The sequence below is a fragment of the Sylvia atricapilla genome, chromosome Z, assembly GCF_009819655.1.
Source record: "Sylvia atricapilla isolate bSylAtr1 chromosome Z, bSylAtr1.pri, whole genome shotgun sequence".
NCBI lineage: Eukaryota > Metazoa > Chordata > Aves > Passeriformes > Sylviidae > Sylvia > Sylvia atricapilla.
Window position 1 is genome coordinate 44967853 of NC_089174.1, and position 20717 is coordinate 44988569.

Genomic DNA, 20717 nt, shown 5'->3' on the forward strand with positions numbered 1-20717 from the left:
ATTATATGCTTCATACAGGGTTTACATCATATTTGCTTGTGCATATCAAGTGGCAGGCAAAAAGCACTCACCCTGTACTAGTACTGTACAGGAAGAAAGCACTGGGGCCACATGAGCAGACCACATAGCAGAGTAAGGTAAAACTTACGTTCAGCAGCTGAGGTAAGCATTTTTCAGCCTGCAAGCTTGTGCTTTGCAGTACTATTTGGGGTCAGACAGGAAGGATCAATACCTTAAAGTGAGAAGTCTCTAGCTTCAGTCCCGATTTGTCAGGTATTACTCAAAACTGCAGTTACAGAATACGTAAGCTGTTCTCTTTGATTCACAAACAATCTGAATCACGTAAGTGAAGGCAAAGTTCAAAGAAGTATCTGCACATTGAGGCCATTGTGTGAATTTTTTCATTCCTTTTACACTACTGTAGAACTGTATTAAATGGAAAAAATACTTTTCTTCCTGAAAAAATAAGTTTACTCTCTTTTTCTCTTCCTCCCAAGTTCCCAGGTATATGTGCCTCCATCACTGACGCAATCTCTATCACTATTTCCACATGGAAAAATTTTTAAAGAGCCAAAAATATAAAAAAAATTATGCCATCATTATTCAGTTATTTTACAAAGCACTTATTTGTGTTTACTGTGTATATCCAGTAGCCCCCTAAAGACTGTCAAGATGGATTGCAATAGGTACAATAGACGAAGAAAGGAGGAAACAAATACACCTGGAAGTTACCACACAGGCAGAAGAAAAAGCGTTTGCAATCTCTCACTTTCTTTTCTTGATCCCATGTTAGAGCACCACTACCTGTAAGGGAAACACTTCCAGATTTCCTACATACTTAGGAACGCATCTGTAAGAACACCCACTGAACCTAGAAAAGTGGTATACCTGATTTAGCACCTACTGCTAGCGTTAAATTGCAACGGTACATTCATCCATTTTAGGAGTACATGGTCAGAAGCCAGGTGATAATGTGCAGCTACTTCTGCTATTCCCAGCTGCAGCTTAAGCATACATGAAGTTACCACCCTAGAAACACAGTTTTTGGGATATTCCTTATATTGTTTCTACATAGCCAATAAAAGGGTAGACACCTAATTCGGAGCTTTGTGACACTGAATTAGAGAGAACACATATGCACAAGCCAAATGCCTTATGAACTCTGGAAAGACCAAAGCTGTCTGTATCTCCCTTAAGCAACCAATGCCACCCTAACATTCAAAAAACTACCACAAACCAAAACAGCTCTTGCAACATGTCTTGATTTCACCTTATTCCTCTATTTTGTCCCAAAGGTCCACAGTATCGCACTCAATAAAAAGCAACACCGAAACCCTTCTAACAATGGATTCAGATAGTCTCTTCTTTAAAGAGACTGTGCACCATCACAGTGAAAGCTTCACAGAGGGACAATCTACCTAAGAGTCCACGAAAAGGCTCCACACCCCACTCATCCCAGCGAAAATCTGAACCCTTCTAACACAAATCAGAAAATTTTCTTCAAACAATGCAGATGTATTTGATCACTTTGGAAAGGCTAAAAATGGGCACATTTTCACCAAAATACAAGATGAGTACAAAAAGTACAAAATACAAGACGAGTCACCTACAGCAAAATCAACTAATACTTACAAATACCAGTTTTTGCTTGGTATGCAAACCAAGTGCTACTTGAAAATGAGCACTTCCTTACAAGCACAAGGACAGAAGTCATCTCGCTCTTCTCCTTACTCATAAACCCATGCACTCTTCCAGAAATATGGTTTCACTGCTGAGGAAAGTTTATTACTCTGTATTCCTGTCAACAACCTTGCTGACTTCTGTCCTTATATGAAAATACATTATCAAAACTCCCTCTGTCCTTGTGATGGATATGACTACTTTGTGAAGTTTAGAGTAAACATCATAGCCACTGACATTTTACCAGAAGATGGGTATTACATAGACATAATCCACCTCAAAGATTGTTGCAAAAACATACTCAAAAATCTATGTACTAGATTCACAAAGACAACAGAAGAAGTGAAGAAATTTCAGTCAAACGGCAAAGCAGCAGGTAGTCATAAGTAGATTTTAATGAAAATCACAGATTAGCCTGAACACTACTGTTTCCAATCCATTTATATAGCTGGATTATTTCTGCATCTTTGTTAGTTCTGCAGTTGCTTTCTCTCTGATGTAGGGGGGGGGGGGAGGGAGGAGGTAACACAAAAACAACAACCACAAAAAATGACTACAAAACCCCCACAATTTCACAATTTTCTGAAAGCCTCCAAGGTGAAGCTGAAAATCTGAAATCTCCAAAAACTAAGCAAAAGACATGATACACAAATCTCTATGCATGTCAAAAAGTTGTGGTTCAGCATTTCTACTGAAATTTCATTATTTTTTTTAATAATTCCAGACCTCTCCCCAATGGCAAACTTACAAGTACAAATAGCATCTTTATTTCTGACAAGCGAGTAATCCAGTAGGATTCACAGCCTTTATCTAGATTCTTCTGTACATTTATACTTCTTTTTTCAATATAATGGCTGCAATGCAGTCCATTTTCAATTTTAGATGCAAGTTATAGAATGTGAAACCCAGAAAAAACTGCTTTTAGGGTCAACTACATTATTCTTTTGAGCTCTAGAACTTTCTAGGCAGCAAACTGTTTAAGACATAAGCAATCACAACCAAAAAATACAACATGCTGAACTCATGCTCTACTTCCTTGCATTAGCTTTTTCACCCCAGTTTGTCATACAACTCATCTTGCTCCAGGACACCCTACGGAAAGAAGTTATGTTTCCTTCTTCAAGCGACTGTCTTGGAGATGTGACAAAATCATGACATCAAAATCTTGGTGTAGCCAAAGATCAGGTAACATATACAGACAGGCAATGTTTGTCTGCACTGGTTACTTATGTGGACAATTAGAGATGCTTTTCAGACCATCTTGTGCTGTAAGGTTTTGGTGGCTGGCGACAGGGATAACCTCTGTCAGATGATGTCAGAAGCTTCCTCTCTGTACAAGAGCCAGTGCAGCCAGCTCCAAAACAGAACCATCACTGGCCAAGGCCAGGCCCATCAGTGACAGTGGATCTGTCACGCATGTGACACACCATGTCACAGAGCAGTGGACAGCATCTCTTAGAGAACATATTTAAGAAGGGGAAAAACTGTTGCAACAACAGCAGCAAAGCAGACCTCAAGGTCAGAGAAAAAGATGGGAGAGATGATGCTCCAGGCACCAGAGCAGAAATTCTTCTGCAGCCTGTGCTGAAGACTATGATGAGGCTGGCTATCCCCCGGCAGCTCACTGAGGTCCAAGCTGCAGCATGGATCACCTGCAGCCCACAGAGGACTCCACACATGAGCAGGTGCCTGATGGAGGTTGTAGCCATGCTGGAAGACATACTAGGAAAGTTCATGAAGAACTGCAACGCATGGGAAGGAGTCATACTGGAAAAGTTGGGAAGGAGTTCATGCTGCAGCAGCGAAAGAACATGAGGAGGAAGGAGCAGCAGAGACAAGTGTGATAAACTGACCACAGTCCACATCCCCCATTTTCCTAAGCTGCTCAGACAAAAGAGGAAGAGAAGTCTGGAGCTGAAGTTGAACATGGGAAGAAGGGAGGGGTGGGGGAAAGATGTTTTAAGGTTTGTTTTTATTTCTCATTATCCTTCCCTGACTTTTCATTGGCAATTAATTAAATTAACTTCTCCAAACCAAGTTTGGTTTTTCTGTGATCGTACTAGCTGAACCTTCTGTCATACATTTTCTTCACCATCCAGATGAGGAAGATGAGTGATTAGGGTAGCTTTAGTGAGCACCTTGTATTCAGGCAAAGTTATCTCATCACAACATAACCTCCTTTCTCCACTGAATTTTATTTTAGTTTCCATACTGTCTCATTTCATAACTTCTGCACAAATGAACTATACTCTGGAATTTGCTTCATGTCTCTTAATTCAGTATCTACAGAAGCAATAGTGGACTTAGTATTTCCTTCTCCGCAGTTGCTAATTCTCAGCTTGTGATATCCTCTTTGACTTAGTATGGCAAAGTATCTCATTGCTGGGTGATCTCGCCTGGTGAGTTATCACTCATGCTCACTCTGTTCCATCAGGAATTCCCACAACCCCATCACACTCTTACCTTTCTCAAGTAAACAAGACCCAGCTCTCCCAAACACTCCTACTACCAAAGCTCCTTGTGCTCCAACTGATACTCATGGTAACATCTGAAAGCAAAAGCAGCAACACAGATGCACGTCAGCCAGTACCTGTGACACACCCACATAGCTCAGCAGTTTTCAGTTCTTTGTCTAGCAGCTTCACAGCCAAAACACCCCTTTGATACGAAAACTTTGAGAAAAAGTTACTGCAGTTATATCCAGGCTATATGGTCATTTTAAGAGACTAACTTATTTTGATGGTGACTGTTATCACCAGTATTTTTATACAACTGAACAAACTACCACTGTTGCTCTTAACAAAGGCATACCTCTCTCCACTCCAGAACACAGGACTCCCACATTTACACAAAAAGTATATACACAGATTTAAAGACACATACAGTCCAGTTTTCTTTTAAGCATATTTCAGCTGAAGACAAGATCTCAGTAAGTAGTGTCTAGAACTGAAAGAGAAGTTTCAAAGTAGCTGTGTCATCCAGTCCCAACAGGAAATCATTAGCTATACCATTGCATACTGTAGACAAGTTTCTAACACAAAACAAAACAAAAACAACAACAACAAAAACACGCAAAAAAGTCAGGACTTAAGAGATTGAATTTAACATGAGTCATCACTAATTTTGAACTCTTCAAGCATTCTTTAAGATCACCAGTATGTTAATAAGAGTAATAGTCAGTGGAAAAATAGAGAATACTCAACAGAAATGTATATGTAAAGGATACTTCGAATTAATAACAACCTTGTGACTTGAGAGATATATACTTTTTTTGTTTCAACACACCACTTTTTTCAATTTCAATAGCTTCTGTGTTATCTTTAAAGCAAAACAAAGATTTCAAATAGCCTCTCTATAATAATAAAGATCAGCCACTGGACTTCTGGAAGAATGCCTCTTTCCCTTCTCTTTACAAATACAGATTTCAGACTACAACAGCACATGACTTGTTACACATAGGTATAAAGACTGAAATCAGCACAGACCAGTAGATCAGACATTAATTCTGTCTTCCTGATACTTGATTTGCAAAGCTGAAGCATGATTGTGGTAGATGGTGAGAATTACGTCTACACTTCTGAAGGCAATAGAGCGAATCTGCTCTTTAAAACCTGCCTCCATCTGCTCTGTTTCACAATGCTTTCTGGAAAGTAGCATATGCAGTGCTTAGGTGAGTAAATTTAGAACTTAAGCTCTCACTGCCCAAGTTTTCCCAAAACAAAATATGTTATAGCCAGAGCAAAACTCCACAAGTCCAGACTTAACCAAAGATCAGACTGCTACATTTCTTCTCAATATATAAAACAACCGAAGTCCACTTCCCTTCATTTCGTAAGTAATACATTTGTAACAACAGCAGCTTGCTTCATAGGCAAAAGTCTTCCTTGGCAACACCATAAAAAGAAAGTTCTGAGCCCGGTTTTGAAGTTAATACAAAACTCTCACAAGGAATCCAAGCAGTTGAACCAAGACAGCATTTTGTTTACCAGTGCTGAGAATCATTTTCACATCCCAGAAAGGTGTCTCCCAGGACATGATTTTTCACCCTCAGCCTGCTAGTTGTATTTTCCATTAGGACTCTAGGCAGCCCTGGAGAACACACAACCACATGTCCTGGCTTCCCCTTTCTTAAGACTTTGTGATAGCTCTCCCCTTTTGATGTCACTGCTCCAATGACAGTGACATGGTCACAAGAATGCTGAGCACAATAATCTGCAAGAGGTGCGATTCAGGCCACCAAAGTTTTTTTTACTGCATTTTGAAGTTTGTTCCTCCAGCAACAGCCTTGAAAAGGACAAGCTTAACTGGCCTGGGAGGTAGCAAAAGCAACGAAAATGCCTGCACAGCCGTAAGAACAAGCCACAATTCTTCAATGATTCTTCAAATGAGCTGAAAGGAGCACAAAATTCTTAAACACAAGGAGCAGCATGAGTTAGGCAAAGCAAGGTAAAGGCTTAAAACACAAATGTTCTATAGGAAATCACATCTTAAATTCATCACATGGACTGACTGCAAGGAAAAGGCAGCTGACATCCACTCTTCAAAAAGGCACCACAGGGGCCCCAACATGGCTGAAAAATTCTTTTCAGTACCACACATAGCTGTTAGGAACTTGAAATTTCAAGCATCTATAAGCTGGTGGGCTATATAAGAGAACACACAAGTGTATTTGTAAGCCACAATTCTCCAGATGCACTGTATCTACAATCCAAGAACAATGGGGTTATCAGACCAAATGGTTGTATGGATGAGTTATCCTGTTTCTCAGAATAGGACAAATGCTCCCAGAATGAGTATCTCAAAGCCACTATTATGTCTGAGAAGACCACCCTTGCCCCTTTGGATATACTGATTGAGTTAGCATAGCATAACTTTCCAGCACAGGCAATCCCTAAGCAGTAACTCCAAAGATACCGCATAATAAATATCAAAGCATGTCAGTATAGAGGTATTCAACAACAGTCATACCGACTGTACTAAGCAGTATTAAAGTATTCTCACCTACTGCTCTCTACAGAGATCATAAGATTTTTCATGGTTATGCTAGACCTTCAGAGGAAGGTCTAGCATTATCATGAAAAAAGAGATGCAATAAACCTTAGAGAACATTTCTTCTTCAAATTGTGCAAATTTAAGATCTTTAGAAAATCAAAATTAAAATCACTCCAGGTGGAAACCATTCAGGTATCTCTTTCCTGGACAATGAACCCTATTTTGAAAACCCATTGAGACATAAAAGACCATAACTAGACATGGTGCCTTGAAAACAAAGTCTTACAGTGTTGTACAGTGGTAGAATTTCTAATCGAAACTATTAGACTACTTCTTTACCTGTCTTGCTTGAGACCAAAAAAACCCAAGGGGCTAAACCAGCAAAAAATGGCACAGAAGAACTAAGTTACTAGAAACAGTTACATCTCTATGACATCAGTCTAAAACAGAAAATGCAGCATCCAAAAATACCTGCTAGGAAACAAAATCTTGACCTAATGCAGCAATGTTACAGAAACGCTACAGAATAATAAATGAAACAAATGGCACTACTCATTATTTTAAAATGCTTTAAAACCATTTTTGCCCCAACCTAGATAAATATTCAGTAACTCCAGAACACTCTGGCATCCTCGTTTGGCTTCACTAACCACCCTGCCACACAATCTCCACGCAGCCCACAAACAAGAGATACAGATGATGCTTCAGTTAATTCACAGTAAACAAGTCCATAACAATATGGGCAATTCACTTGCTTTGAAAATTCTCTTTTGTGGCACACATGTTTTAAGAGTAATCCTTAAAAGAAATCAGTTGTTACATGAACATCAGAAATAATGAAAATCTGTGTTCAGGGAATTTTGTTATGTATTTTTATGTTTTCTCCTGCAATAACACAGTTTGCCTCCAAATCCTTACAATTCCCACTTCCTGCAATTCCTTCAGTTTCCTAGCCCTCAATATCCTCCCGAATTTCCAGTGTTCTTGTCAGAGATACTATACACACTGCAGCTGTTGTCCAACTGCCCAGCAACTACCTGTGTCCATGGATCAGTAAGTCAGACAAAACAGCACCAGATCCCTTCAAGCTGTTTGCTTGAGAGAGCAGACTAATTTATCTGATACTTGCCAGTAATTTACTAGAAGTCTTTTTGAAACACTAAAAAGCCTCCCTCAAATTTGAAGCTATTACAGAGAAACAAGACTAAGTGAACAAGTATGACAGCTTTACTTAAGAATGCCAATTTCACTTTTACATGGTGTCCTGGGTTGTAGTATAGGATGTATTATATCACCATCTTCATGAACTGATGAATCCAATTGTTGGAACAGTGCTCTTCCCAGGCCCCCTCCCTCTGGGGTGCTTTCAGTTAATGGCCCATCAATGCCTTGTGCATGACTCATAGATAACTCCCTCCGGGAGTTATCTCTCTTTAATGGGCCATCAAGGACCTCCTGTATGACTCATCACCCCACTGTGAGATGTTCCACCCACAGGGAGGAGCCACGCATTCTCACCTGGATATAAGCTGGGATTTGGGACAATACAGGCAGCCCTTACCCCCTGGATTCCCAGAGGACCAGAGCTACCAGATCTTTTCTATGAGATCACTGCCTCAGGAAGATCACCTCGCCTGGACTGCTTCCATCACCCTGGTCAGGTTGTATTCTGACTCTGTCAGTGGTCTTTTTGTATTATTGCATTTATTTTATTTTACCTTTTCTCTCTTTTCTTCTCATTAAATTGTATTTCTGACTTGGAGCCTCTCACTCATTTTACTTTCAAACCCCTACACATGGGAAGGTGGCCTGAGGAGGTCATACACCATAGTTTTTCATTCTTTTCCTACTTCTGCTGTGTTCATATTTTATATTATTAACTGAATTCTTGTTTGTACCATTCTCACTTAAAAATACTATAGAAAATGTGTACACTTCTGGAGTTATATTAGAAACGCGAGTTTGGTAAAGACTAAAAAAAGGGATACAAATAATTTTATCTTTCTTACATATGCTCCAAGCTTGGAAAAAAAATCCCTCTCACTGCTGAACACATCTCTCAATTAATTTATCTGGCACTTTCTGAGAGTGTACCAAGTATGACAGGAAAGACAGGACCCAACATCCCCTACACTTCTAGGACTGAAAGCAAAATTGAAGTGCACACTTTATCTGTCAGATGAAAACAGACTGTGTGTACATAAACCAGCAAGTAAGTTAGGAAGAAGGACAAAGAGGCAGAAGTGTAGCCCTGCTTTAACCACGAAGAGCTATTGATGCTTTACCCAGAAGCATTTATACATTAAATACCTATCACAAAAGGTACTTTTAGGTGTGTGGGAGGAAGCATGTGAAAAAATCAAGATTGAAAAAAAAGCAGTCTCACAGGACTGTGGTGGCACTTGTATGCCAAAGCAAACTGAGTTCTCACCGTCACTTCTGATCTGGTGCAACTAAGCCAGTCCCAAATTGCTATTCCTTCTCTATTTGCAGTACCTGAAACAGGCATCCCCAGGCTAAAGGTAACATGCTCACTATACAGTAATAAAAAGTTTTTCACGCTGCAAGAGCCTGCTGACTATCTGATAATTCAATCCCCCTGCTCAGACCAGGCCAATTCAGAGCAGTGCCTTGTCTAGCAAAGTTCTGAATCTCTCTAGAGTTGCGAGGTTCATAATGTCCACAGTTCTCCACTTCAGAGTGAAGAAAGAGTCTTCCTAAAAATATCTGCCACATATTTAGGTGTTTCACCCTGAGCCCTACTCCCAGTGACAAGCCTTACCAGCATGCAAAAGTCTAGTGCTATCTTTTATTCCTCTGCCATAAGAGGAGGATACTGGCCACTGGGCTCTCTCAGCTGGGATCTCCCCTGCGCCATCTCTTCAACCATGCTGTGCAATTCTGGTGTCCTCTACCTCTCCTCACAGGTCCCATGCTCCAGCCCCCACATAAGCTTGCTGCCCTTGAGCAAGTGAGCTCCACTAGGTCAGGAGCTGCTGCTCACCCATCCAACCCTCACATGGCACAAAACTCTTCTGCTCCAGTGCAAGCCTCAGCCTTTGCTGAATGCCATAAGGTCCCCAATTCTCCAGGCTGTCAAGGTCCCTCACAACAGCACATACATACTGCACCCCAGCATACTGACTGGTCTTCACTATATAATCAGCGAGATAGCTGAGGAACACCATTCCACCAAAGAGATATGCTGTTCCATAACTGTTTTTTCTTAAGTGACAATCCTAGCCACTACTGAATAATTTTTACCATGTTTATCACTTTCACAGCTCTTCCCTAATTCTTCATGTTCAAAATGCCTCATCAAACAAAAAGCTACCAAAATACAACAAATCTTTTAAGTTGTTTTTCCTCAGTGTCCAAATTCTTCATTAGTAATATTTTTTGATATTTCATTGCATGAAAGCAGAATGAATACCTTATGGGCACAAGAGAGTGACAGTGTTTGAAAAATTAAATTAAGTTTTAACTGAGAAAAGAATATTTTTCTATCATGTATTTCTTAAGTTTGAAGACACTTGTCACTGGTGGCTAAAAGCTTTCACTTCCAAGCCTCCAAAAATCAAAATGCATTTCTGAAACAGCTCTGAAGTCTAACCTGTACCCAGCCTCCAAAACAAGCTGCAAAAGCAAATTTCAGATCATACCATAAAAACTTGCTCAGAAACACACACAAACCACAACGATTACAGACTCACAGGGTTTCTGTGCCAAAAGGCTCAATATCCTACTACTAAATCTGCATGATAATTCTTTCCAAAAACTACTGCTTGGCTTTGGGCCATTTCAACTTATAAACAGGAAAAAAGTGATGCTATAGAAAAAATACATACAGAAAGCCTGCACAGACTAAAAAAAGCAGATAAGCATATTTTTTATGAAAATTCGAAAGATCACTTTAAAATTTAGGTAGGGAGACAAAAAATCCACCACAATCCCGATCCCACAAACATTTGCATAGCCTCCTAACGAAAGCAGAAGTATCCATGTGACTAAAAGTCAAAACTTCACAGAGCAAGAACCCAAGCAGAGAGTAAACACAGATCTCTAATATTTTCACTCTGCAACCTGAACATACTTTAGATGCCAAGCAGCAAAAGATAAAGAGGAGATAACTTTCAGCTGTGCTGAAAAACAGGCAGCAAACGTTTTGAAACTGTATGTCACTGTTCCGTGGTGCAGGTTCAATGATAAGCACAAGAGCTGTTCCAAGTATTCTCCAACGATCCAACTGTTCTATATACACAGCTAATATTTCTAGCCATACTTCATGGTTTTATAGCCATTCCTCAGGCTCTTACACAACTAGAAATCATGCAAACAAATACAGTGCATGGCGTTCAGCAATGTTTAGACTATTTAAGGGTAGTCTTCCTAACAGGGAATTTTCCAGGCATGTAGATTATGAAGTATTTTAATAAGATTCACAAAATTCATACTTCACTCCTCCACAGCCTGGCAGAAAATTTATAACATCACTACCTTCCTTGTACCCTCCTTCCAGAAAAACGTGCACAATCACAAATAACATTTTTTTGGAAGTAGAGACTGGTAGTATTACAGGAAGAAATGCAACTCTACTATTCATAAAGGATATCAGAAACAAACATAAACATCCTCAAACCATTAAAGCAATACTCTTTACTGATACTGGCTGCACACCTTCATGCTACACTTGTGTACCTTGCACAGAACACAAATTCAGTTAAAGATTTAAGCAAGTTTTTCAGGGGGTTATTTTTATGGAATTTTTCTTGTTGTTGTTGGGGGGGGGGTGTTGGGTTGAGTTGGATTTTGTAATTGAAATTACATTTCCTGAAATATTTTAATTTCCCTTTTGGGATTGTCCTAGAAGTTGGTGACCAAGCCCAAATGCTTAGAGATGTGAGCTTTGAAATGCTACAGTGAAGCTGGTTATTATGACAGCCCACGTTCACGAAAACCACACCAGCTGCCAGACAATGCAGCAAGCAACACAGATTATTTGTCTGGATGCGGAACCCCAGTCATTACAAAAGACATTAGAGACACATCCTGACACACTTTCCCACCAAGAAACTGATAAAAAATTTAACTTTTTCATACATCATAGTGGCAAAGCGCTTGAGTAAGAGGGATGCAGAGACTCAACCTAAAAACAGTGCCAGGGATAATGGGAACAGCAACTCAGGAGCTTAGAGCTGGAATGCCAGGCTCTCCATTGAGAATATCGAAGGAAGAGTGTCTTAAGAATGAACATTTGGAGCATATGTGTGCATTTCAGAAGCTCAGAAAACACTGTATATCGTGCTTGCTTAAAATAGTTGTGAAAATACCTACGACTTACTATGTAAAAAAACTTCCTGCATCTTTCCTTAAGTGCAGTATGCATTCTTTGCCCTACATTACACATCAAGCAACTTCCTGAAGGCAGCTTTATTTTAAGTCATCAAAGCACAAGAACAGGAGTGTTTTTCCTATCAAGAATGGAGGATCTCTTCTTTATGCAAGGAATTCTAACAACCAAGCATTTACTGTACTTCACATACACAAACAAGAAAAAAAAGGTTTAGAACAAGCATAGAAGAAATGCAACCAGAAGGCGTTAAGGAAAGAAAAGGGACTAAAAAAGGTATAACATAAGAAAACAGACAAAACCCAGTAAAGCAAACATGAGGAAAAGCAGCACTATCTTATTAAAATATTCATGTAAAGGGAGCTCTTGGTGTGCCACGATTTAACCCTGACTAAGTACCAGCAGCAGCTCTCCAATGCTCTTCCCCATTTGCAAGTGGGATGTGACTGAGAATCAGTCATGTAATGAGATAAAAACAGTTTAGGAATTGAAATAAAATAAAATACTAAAACAACATTAGTATGTTGTATGAGTATGTTGTAGGGGTGACCCGGAATAAAACCCAAGAGAAACAAGTGATGCGCAATATCATCAGTCACCACACACTGACTGATGTCCAGAGAGCCTGACAGGAAAAAAATTAACTCTATTCCAGCCAAAACCAATGCACTGAAAAATTTGTACATTCGCTCTTATTCTTGTACCCTACCTTCCTGTTAACCCATCCACATCTTGCATCACATTAACAGTTGCAACTCTTACATTTAGATGGCACATCTCCATTTGAACTTCTAATATGAAGCAGATGCCATACGAGATCATTTAAAATACCTAAGGTGCAAGAACTAACAAAAAAGTTGCAAAGCTATTGGTTGAAAGAAATTTAAAGCTTATCTTTCTCAGAGTGAAAAAAAAAAAAAAACCAATTTGTTGAAAATATTCTGTCTGCATGTGGATTTCATTTTACCGAGATAATGTGTGGGTGAAAAAAGGACTGTATAAGCAGCAAAACAAAACATAAAAAGGCAAAGAAAAAAGAAATATCAAACCCCACCGTTATTTTTTAATTGAACACAGCTTTTCCAAGAATTTACAATGCTCTCAATCATGCTTATTAATAATCTTTAAAGCATTCTCTCATTTTAACCTTTCTATGACAAGGTAAATATATTTCTCAGGCTCAGTATTTTGATGACTTAGACCAAAAGAATAATTCAGATTTTTTCATAAACAGATGTTGCAAAGCAGAGCATGCATTTCCAAATTAAAGACATATCTCTGGTCTTCTTGCTATTATGAAACTGAAATTTGTAATTTAGAGAATAGTATGAATTTTTAATTTCCATGCTTTTGCATATTTTACACCTAAAATACGCCAGATTAGGCAAGGATCAAGTTGTTCATACTCTATGAACTACAATCAAAAGAACTGTACATTAATTTTGTATTACATATTTTCTTTAAAATAGATTTGTTTCAGTCTCACAGTATCCTTAAACGCTTATGTTGGAGGCAGGGAGTGGCAGTATATTAACACTTGCTGGTATCCACTTGAGTTGCCTTGATCCTGGCACCTAAAACACACACCTCCAAAGAAACATTTCAGGCCATAAAATCCTAATTTCCAGTTCCTGTAAATACTACAAGGTAAAAGTGAAATAGAAATATAAAAGTCATAGTCACAGAGCACGGCTTAAAACGAATGCAGCTTATCTGAAAATAATTATTAAGGAGGTACATCTGCATTTATTTCCCAAATAAATCAAATAAACATGCACCTCATATCTTTTATAACAAACTTCTTGAAACGTTTGTTATACGCCTGCCAACATTAAAACTGTAATTACTATAAACTATTCAAAGTGAAATTAATTTACATAAAAAACAAAGCCTTCTAGCTTCCTTTAAAATTCAAAAGTAGCAAAACATACCAGCATTATAATAAATAATTCTGATATGCTAAAGGTAATTGCAATTTCATGTCCAAAACAGATTATGTTCAAACCTGCAAAGTAACAGATTTACAAGGCCGTGGAAATTCTAGTACCACCAAGCCATTTCTTATCACACTTCGGCCAAATTAAAATGGAGATGTCTCAAAGACAGTTTCTGGTTTTGGTGGGGTTTTTTTGTTGTTGTTGGCTTTATTTTTTCTTTAATCTATCAAAATCAATTTTAACTCTTGAAAAGTCTCCACATACCGAACATGCTTCACTTGTTCCTACAATGAAGCTATCTTTTCATCTCACTTTATTTTATATGGTTATAAAGCTGTGAAGGCATCACCATGTCATGAATAAAAAAGCTAGCATCTATCACTGGGCATGCCAGAATTAGATATGACTCTCACTGAGAAGCCACATTAACTGCTCTCCAGTTTGAGAACAAAACCACAAATACCACACAGAGGTGGTGTAACTACGAACAATTGCTAAAACCACAAAAGCTCATATGTGCCAATATGAACACACAGTTCTACTACAACTGCTCAGCATATAGAGAATTAAGCAGAATCACTAACGATTCAGCTCTCTACTGCACTTAACTGACACCTCACATGATCTTCATGAGAAGCCCAACTACCCACACGCTACAATCAACTGGACTTGAAAACTGGCACTAATCCTTTCAGCAGAAGTTTCAGCTTCTTCAAAATGGAAGACTTCGCAAATGCACAGTTATCTGCCAAAATAAGCACCTTCCATTTTCCCTCTTAACATAGGACTTAATGCACTCATATGCACCTTAAAAAACTACTCAACTAAGTAAACACTTAGCAACAGGAGAAAAAGCAGTATTAAGCAGATTTGGCAAAGTTCATTAGATGACATCCAAAGAGCTGATACGAGTAACAAAGATGTTTAAGACAAAAGGTGTTTTCACCAGTTATGCACATACAGCACAACTTCCAAAAGCCATCTTTCCTTTCCATATGTTGCAAAACCTGAGAATGTCAATACAGACCTAGAAAACCAAAACAAAGCACAAATAAATTTTTGTCTGTATTGACACCACCCTAAGAATTTCCACTACAGACATGCTTTTCCTAGCTGACAGCCTTTCCTTAAGTTGAGCCTTTCCTTCTTTTTCACCAAGAAGATCAGGTACCCCAGCTGAAGCAAAATACTTTATGGACAGTGACATGCCTTTTAAGATCAAGATCAATTTTCTAAATGAAGTGAAGAATCAGCAGCATTTCTAGTCCAATATCCTTTGACATTTGACAGCCTTTAATGGAGACTTTCCATTCTGTTGACACATATCGGAAAAAAACACAAAAGAAAAAACACCAAAAGAGACCAAACTATCACTGAACATTTTTCTGCTGGAACAAAAGACAGCAAACATTCTCTTAACCTTGCATGTAAAGTACAGCAATTTCACTGCCCCTCAATGTTTGAAGATTAGATCACAATACAAGCTTTTATCAGAAGTTAATATATTAGGATCAAGAGTACAACTAAGAGGATACTCAGCAAAGCAATCCCAGTTTGGCCACGATACCTGAGTTTGGATCATCATTTTTCCCTCTGGTGACAAATATTTGACTGAAAAAGACTCTTCATTAAGAGTATCTTCCTTTGGAGAAAAGAAAGCAAAGAAAAAAACTCCTCATGCCGAACTACTAATCTCCCGGATTTGTCTGCAAATTATGACACTATCAAAATTATGAGATAAATCATGTATCATACTATCTGAAAATGTTTTACGTATTTTTTAGACAATGACTAGCAACAAGCATCCACCTCTATTGTGACTTAAGTATACTGTAAACCTTATCCTTTCAATCTGGGTGTCTGCAAGGCTCTTTTGAGCAAAATTGTTCTGACAATTGCAACTACCATTAAACAAAGAACTTTTAAAAGCTTATAAACACAGGATCTCTGCAAGTGAATACCAAAACTTCAGACGAAAGCCTAAAAAAGCCACTTTCTAGAGAATAAAAAGTCCAGTATTCCCTAATCCAGCACTAGGGTCTTTGCACACTAGGCCTGTGATGAATTTATTATATGGTAACGGATATAGCTCTTTTCTCCACCATGACTTTCCAAATCTTGGAAAATACAAAAGCTTTTATCTCCCAACAGTAGCATACTAGGTCAATTTGTCTACAGGATTGCTAAGAGCTTAAGAAGATTAGAAGAGGTTTTGAGATCAGGCTTTAAGATAAAAGTTATCATCTACACCAGGAATGTCCACGCAATTTTAAAACAAAAAGTTGGAATAGAGCTCTGTCAGATAAAACCTCAATTTCCAAATAACATATACCAGAAAAATATTTTTCTCCTATGTATTTTATTTGGAGGGCCTGAGAGAGACTAATCTGCCCCATGTATGGTGCAGTCTCAGGACATAGCAAAAGCTGCTTTTGAACTATGTAATACAATGCAAAGGTAAAAATTCAAGTTCTCCCTCAACTTTCCACATTGTAATCCTTACTGTTGTCAATCACGAATTTCAAGAGGAGCTTGTCTATAAAACCTACTTCATTTCAGAGCAAGATTTCTATCAGTATAAACACCCACACCAGACTGCGGTAAATCACCCAAGTAAGTGCCCAAGACATAAGCGCCGCTAAAAATACATGCTAAGAAAAGACTTAATTAGACACCTCACTTCTTCACCCTCCAGGCCCAAAGAACGATGTCTTGTTTTCTGACCTTCTCCCATACCACTTCCTAATTAGTAACTTCACATATGCATAAACAACTTCATTCTGGCTGCCATGCACAAAGAACAGCTTACGAAAACATCTAAGGCCCTGATCCCAAAACCACACAGGCACGCGTTTAAATATAAGCATGTGGGAAACCCCAGCACAGCCTTGGAAGCGGCTCTTGTGTTTGACTATAAACAAGCACATCAACCCATCTGTTGGGACCACAGTCCTGAAAACATCGAAGCTCCAGGATGAACGAACCACATGTCCAAAACCAGCTCCTCAGAGGGACCCTGCTGTGGAGTGGTTTCTAAAAGGAAATCCAAAAACACGTCTGTGGAACTGACGATGAGACCCCGAAGACACTCAACGCGGGTCTCACAAGGCAAAAGCTTGACTCGCAATCAGCATTTTCTAGCGCCACTCAAGAACTTGATATGACCGGTGGCTGTGCCCCGCGAATTCCCGCAGTTACTAGCAGTCCGCCGCGAGGGGCGGAGCCTGGCTCCGGGCACGGATACGGACACGGACTCATCCCCCCCCTCTCTCTCACACACACACACACAAAAAATCCTTCCAGGAGCGGGGAGCAGCCGGCAGGCTGCAGAAGGCCGGTGGCCGCTGCGCAAGGGAGGCAGGGCGGCAGAGCCGGCGAGGCCCCGGCGCTGCCCAGGGCACATCGAAGTGCGATGAGACGCAAGTGGGAGGACGAGCGCACACGGTGCCCCGCACAGCGCAACCCCTGCGGCTGCACCGCCGGGCAGGGGCGCGGGGCTGGGGAGCGCCGGCGGCAGCAGCGCGGGCGCGACCAGCACTGCGGGCCGCCCGAGCTTCGCACCGCCGCATCCCGACCGACCGTCGGGGAAAGCCATCGCCGCGCCGGGCACCGGCTCAAAGGCGACCCCGCGCACTTCGCTACCGGCCGGGCGACACATGGCCTGCCGCCAGCCGCCGCCGCGATTCGCCTCGCCGCGCTCAGAACAGCGGGAGTTTGCCCTCCCTCCTGTCCCGTCCCGCTTGTGGCCCCCGCCCGGGGACGGACCCCGGGCACTGCGGAGGGCAACTCCGCGGCCCTACGGGCCGGCTGCGCTGCCAGCCGGGGGTCGGACGCCCGGACTCGCTCCCAGTTCCCCCGGGGCCCCTCTCCCGCTCACCTGGTGGCGGGGCCCTGGCACCCGGAGCGCCGCGGGGTGCGCCGTGCCCGGCGGGGCTGCCCCGGCCCTGGCTCCGTGCTCCCGCCTCCGGCAAGCTCGGCCCGTGGAGGGGCGGCGGCGGGCAGAGGGCGGCGGGCGGCGGTAAGCGACCGGAACCGCCGCTCATGGCGAGTCCCGGGAAGCCGGAGCAGGAGCGGACACGGGCGCGGGTCTGGGGGAGTGCCGGGAGAAGGGAAGCAGCCGAGGGGGAGGTGGAGGCGGCGACGGCGGCCCCACCAGCGGGGGAGGAGGCAACGGAGGAGGCGGGGGGCGGCGGAGGGGAGGAGAAGGCAGGCAGGAAGGGGGCGGCGGAAGAAGCCACCCATCTGCCGCGCCGGCCCGCCTCGCCGGCCTGACGGAGGTGCCGCTCGCCGCCGCTCTCCTCGCCGCCCGTAGCGACGCCGCGGTCCCGCTGGCGAGCAGGGGCATGGAACCAGGCATCGGGCTGCGCTCCAGGGACTGCCGAGCGGGCGGCCACCGGCATCGCCGCCGCCGCCCCAGGAGCAGCCCCACCGCGGGGACGGCGGAGCGGTCAGCGCCAGCGGGGACGCGTGGGTGGCATGGGCGGCGTGGGGAGCCTCCGGCCGGGGCGCAGCCCACCGCCGGGGCGGGCGAGCCGGTGCCCAGCCGTGCCGGCCGCTCGAGAGGCCGCAGCTGCTTACTGCTGCCGCCGAGGAGAAGGAGGAAGTCTCCCCGCCTGCTTCCTCTCTTCCTGCCTCCCTCCTTCCCTCCCTGCCTCTAGCTCCAGCGGCCCGCCGGCAGTCCGGCGCCTCCCCACGGCCTCTCGCCGCTCGCAGCAGCGCTGCCGCAGGGCGTGACGACCCGCGGGGCGCGCACAGGCGCGGCCGCCCCGCACTGCGGCGGTGCCCCCTCGGCACAGCGGGCGCGGGGTCCGTGCCGGGACCCGCGGCGGGCCGCAGTCCTCCCCGAGCAGCTCCTGCCCGGAACCATCCTCGCCCTGTCCCGCATTCCGTCTCCGCCCGCGGGCCCTTCGCCCTCAGTGTCCGGCTCCGCGCCCCCCGAGTCGGCACGGCGCTCTGGGGCGGGGGCGATGGTCCGGGGGCAGGGGGCAAAGGTCGCGACCGACGGGCGAGCAGCTGGCCCCAACAGGCACGTGTAGGGAGCGGGGACCGCCCCATCCTGGCGTCAGCGGGGGGCGGTGGGTACCCACCACTCACAGGGGCACGCCGCGCCTGGCGGTCTATGCAAAAGAGTCAAGGATGTCGGTGAAGGGATAGGTTAAGAACAAGGGTGTCCTTAAACTGTCACGTTGACGCCGGTTTCGTTGTCAGATGAACAACATTTTAGCAAATCCGTTGGCGTGAGAAGACCCAGGAAGGCAGTTAAGAGTTTCTCTGGAAATGAGGAAAATGCCTCTGTGCGTGCATCCACGCGTCTCTGCGATGCAGAGAAACAGCTGCGTGTGCAGAGCGAGCCCAGCGGGTTTGGTTCTCAGGAAGAGTGGAATAGTGGGAAAAATTACACATGCATTAACAAAGAAAATTCACAGCGAAATTTACTATCTAGAGGGGTGCACTTGCTGTCCTCGGTGGAACAACAGTAATTCTCAGAGATCTAAATGTGCTGACAGAGAAATTGTTTAATTTTGCACATCACAGCAGTGCCTTCTCCTCTGCAATGCTGTAAGTGGGAAATGTTTCCACAAATGCAGCGTTTGCCAGCATTGCCCCACTGTGCTAGTCTTTTCTCTCATTCCATGTCATTTGGTTGAGGTTTTCAACCTCAAACCTTTTTGGTTTTATCCAACATGGGAGCAGGTGACAATGACTCCCCAGAGGATTAACAACTCTGGGGTTTGTAGCAGACTATTGATGTGATTCTCATGTCCCGACAGCTTTTTAAGGTCATTCAAAGCTTTTCTTGATTTGTTTGCTTAAGCTTCATGGAGTGTTTCAGGTCTCCAGCCCAGAAATCTGAAACAACTTAACAGCTTCTGTCTCCTAATTCCGTGAAACTTGAGGGTCCGAAGTACTTTCCTGTCACATCTTCCACTTCACCTTTCTGAGATGTCTGCACTTCTTTCAGATAGCTGCTCTCTGGCATTCACTTGCAGCCTGCACGAAGCTCTTGGCAGTTCACAGGTGGCAGAGAGTGATGAACAGAGCAACTATTGCTTTTGTGATGATTCATTTTCACTCGTTTCCTAGGGGGAAGTTGCTTTAAAGCTACTCTTCTGTTGAAGATATACTTAAAAGTGCATTGTGGCACAGACTTCCTTTTTTGCCTTCAAAAATGGCAAATTTGAATAATTATACACTACAGGAAAAGGTGTGAAAATAGCACCAGTAGTCCCTCAGCTAAGACAATATTTCTGATCTTTTTATATATGGATTATCTTCCAGAAATAAACAAAGAAAATATATTTCTGCAGTATGAAGTTAATTCAACTGTTAGTCTAACACACACTCCAGAAGGTTGTCGAGAAGTTCAGGAAGGCTGTTTCTGTGCAATTTGGAGCAGGAGTCTCGCAGATGTAACCTGACAGCTGTGGTGCACTGCACTTTTTTTTTTTTTTTTCCTGGAGCTTTGTTGTTCCATTTTCCTGTTAGTTCTAAATTTAAATAAAGATTTTTTAGGATAACATCATTGCGAAATCTAGATCCAGATTTTTTTTTTCCTGGAGTCATTTTACTCAAGTATGATAAGAGATACTGCCTTTAGCCTAATACCCTATTAGGGTAAGTGCCATATTTGGAAAACAGGCAAGCTTTTAGCACTGTACAAAAAGCCTTCAGATCTGCTTAAAGGTGTTCAGGTACTTAAAGACAAGGTTTTGTCTAAGGTTTAAAACAACTGTTAACTCATTTTTCTAAACAAAAGC

General features: G+C 42.6%; 1 protein-coding gene across 1 annotated transcript in view; it reads right to left on the reverse strand.

Moving 5' to 3' along the window:
* The window catches only part of RNF38 (ring finger protein 38), a 108101-nt gene extending 89742 nt beyond the window's left edge, over positions 1-18359 (reverse strand). The window contains exon 1 of the mRNA XM_066339768.1: positions 17837-18359. Within this exon, the coding sequence (XP_066195865.1) occupies positions 17837-18359 (523 nt within the window). The remainder of the gene's footprint in view (positions 1-17836) is intronic.
* Positions 18360-20717: the final 2358 nt, after the last annotated feature.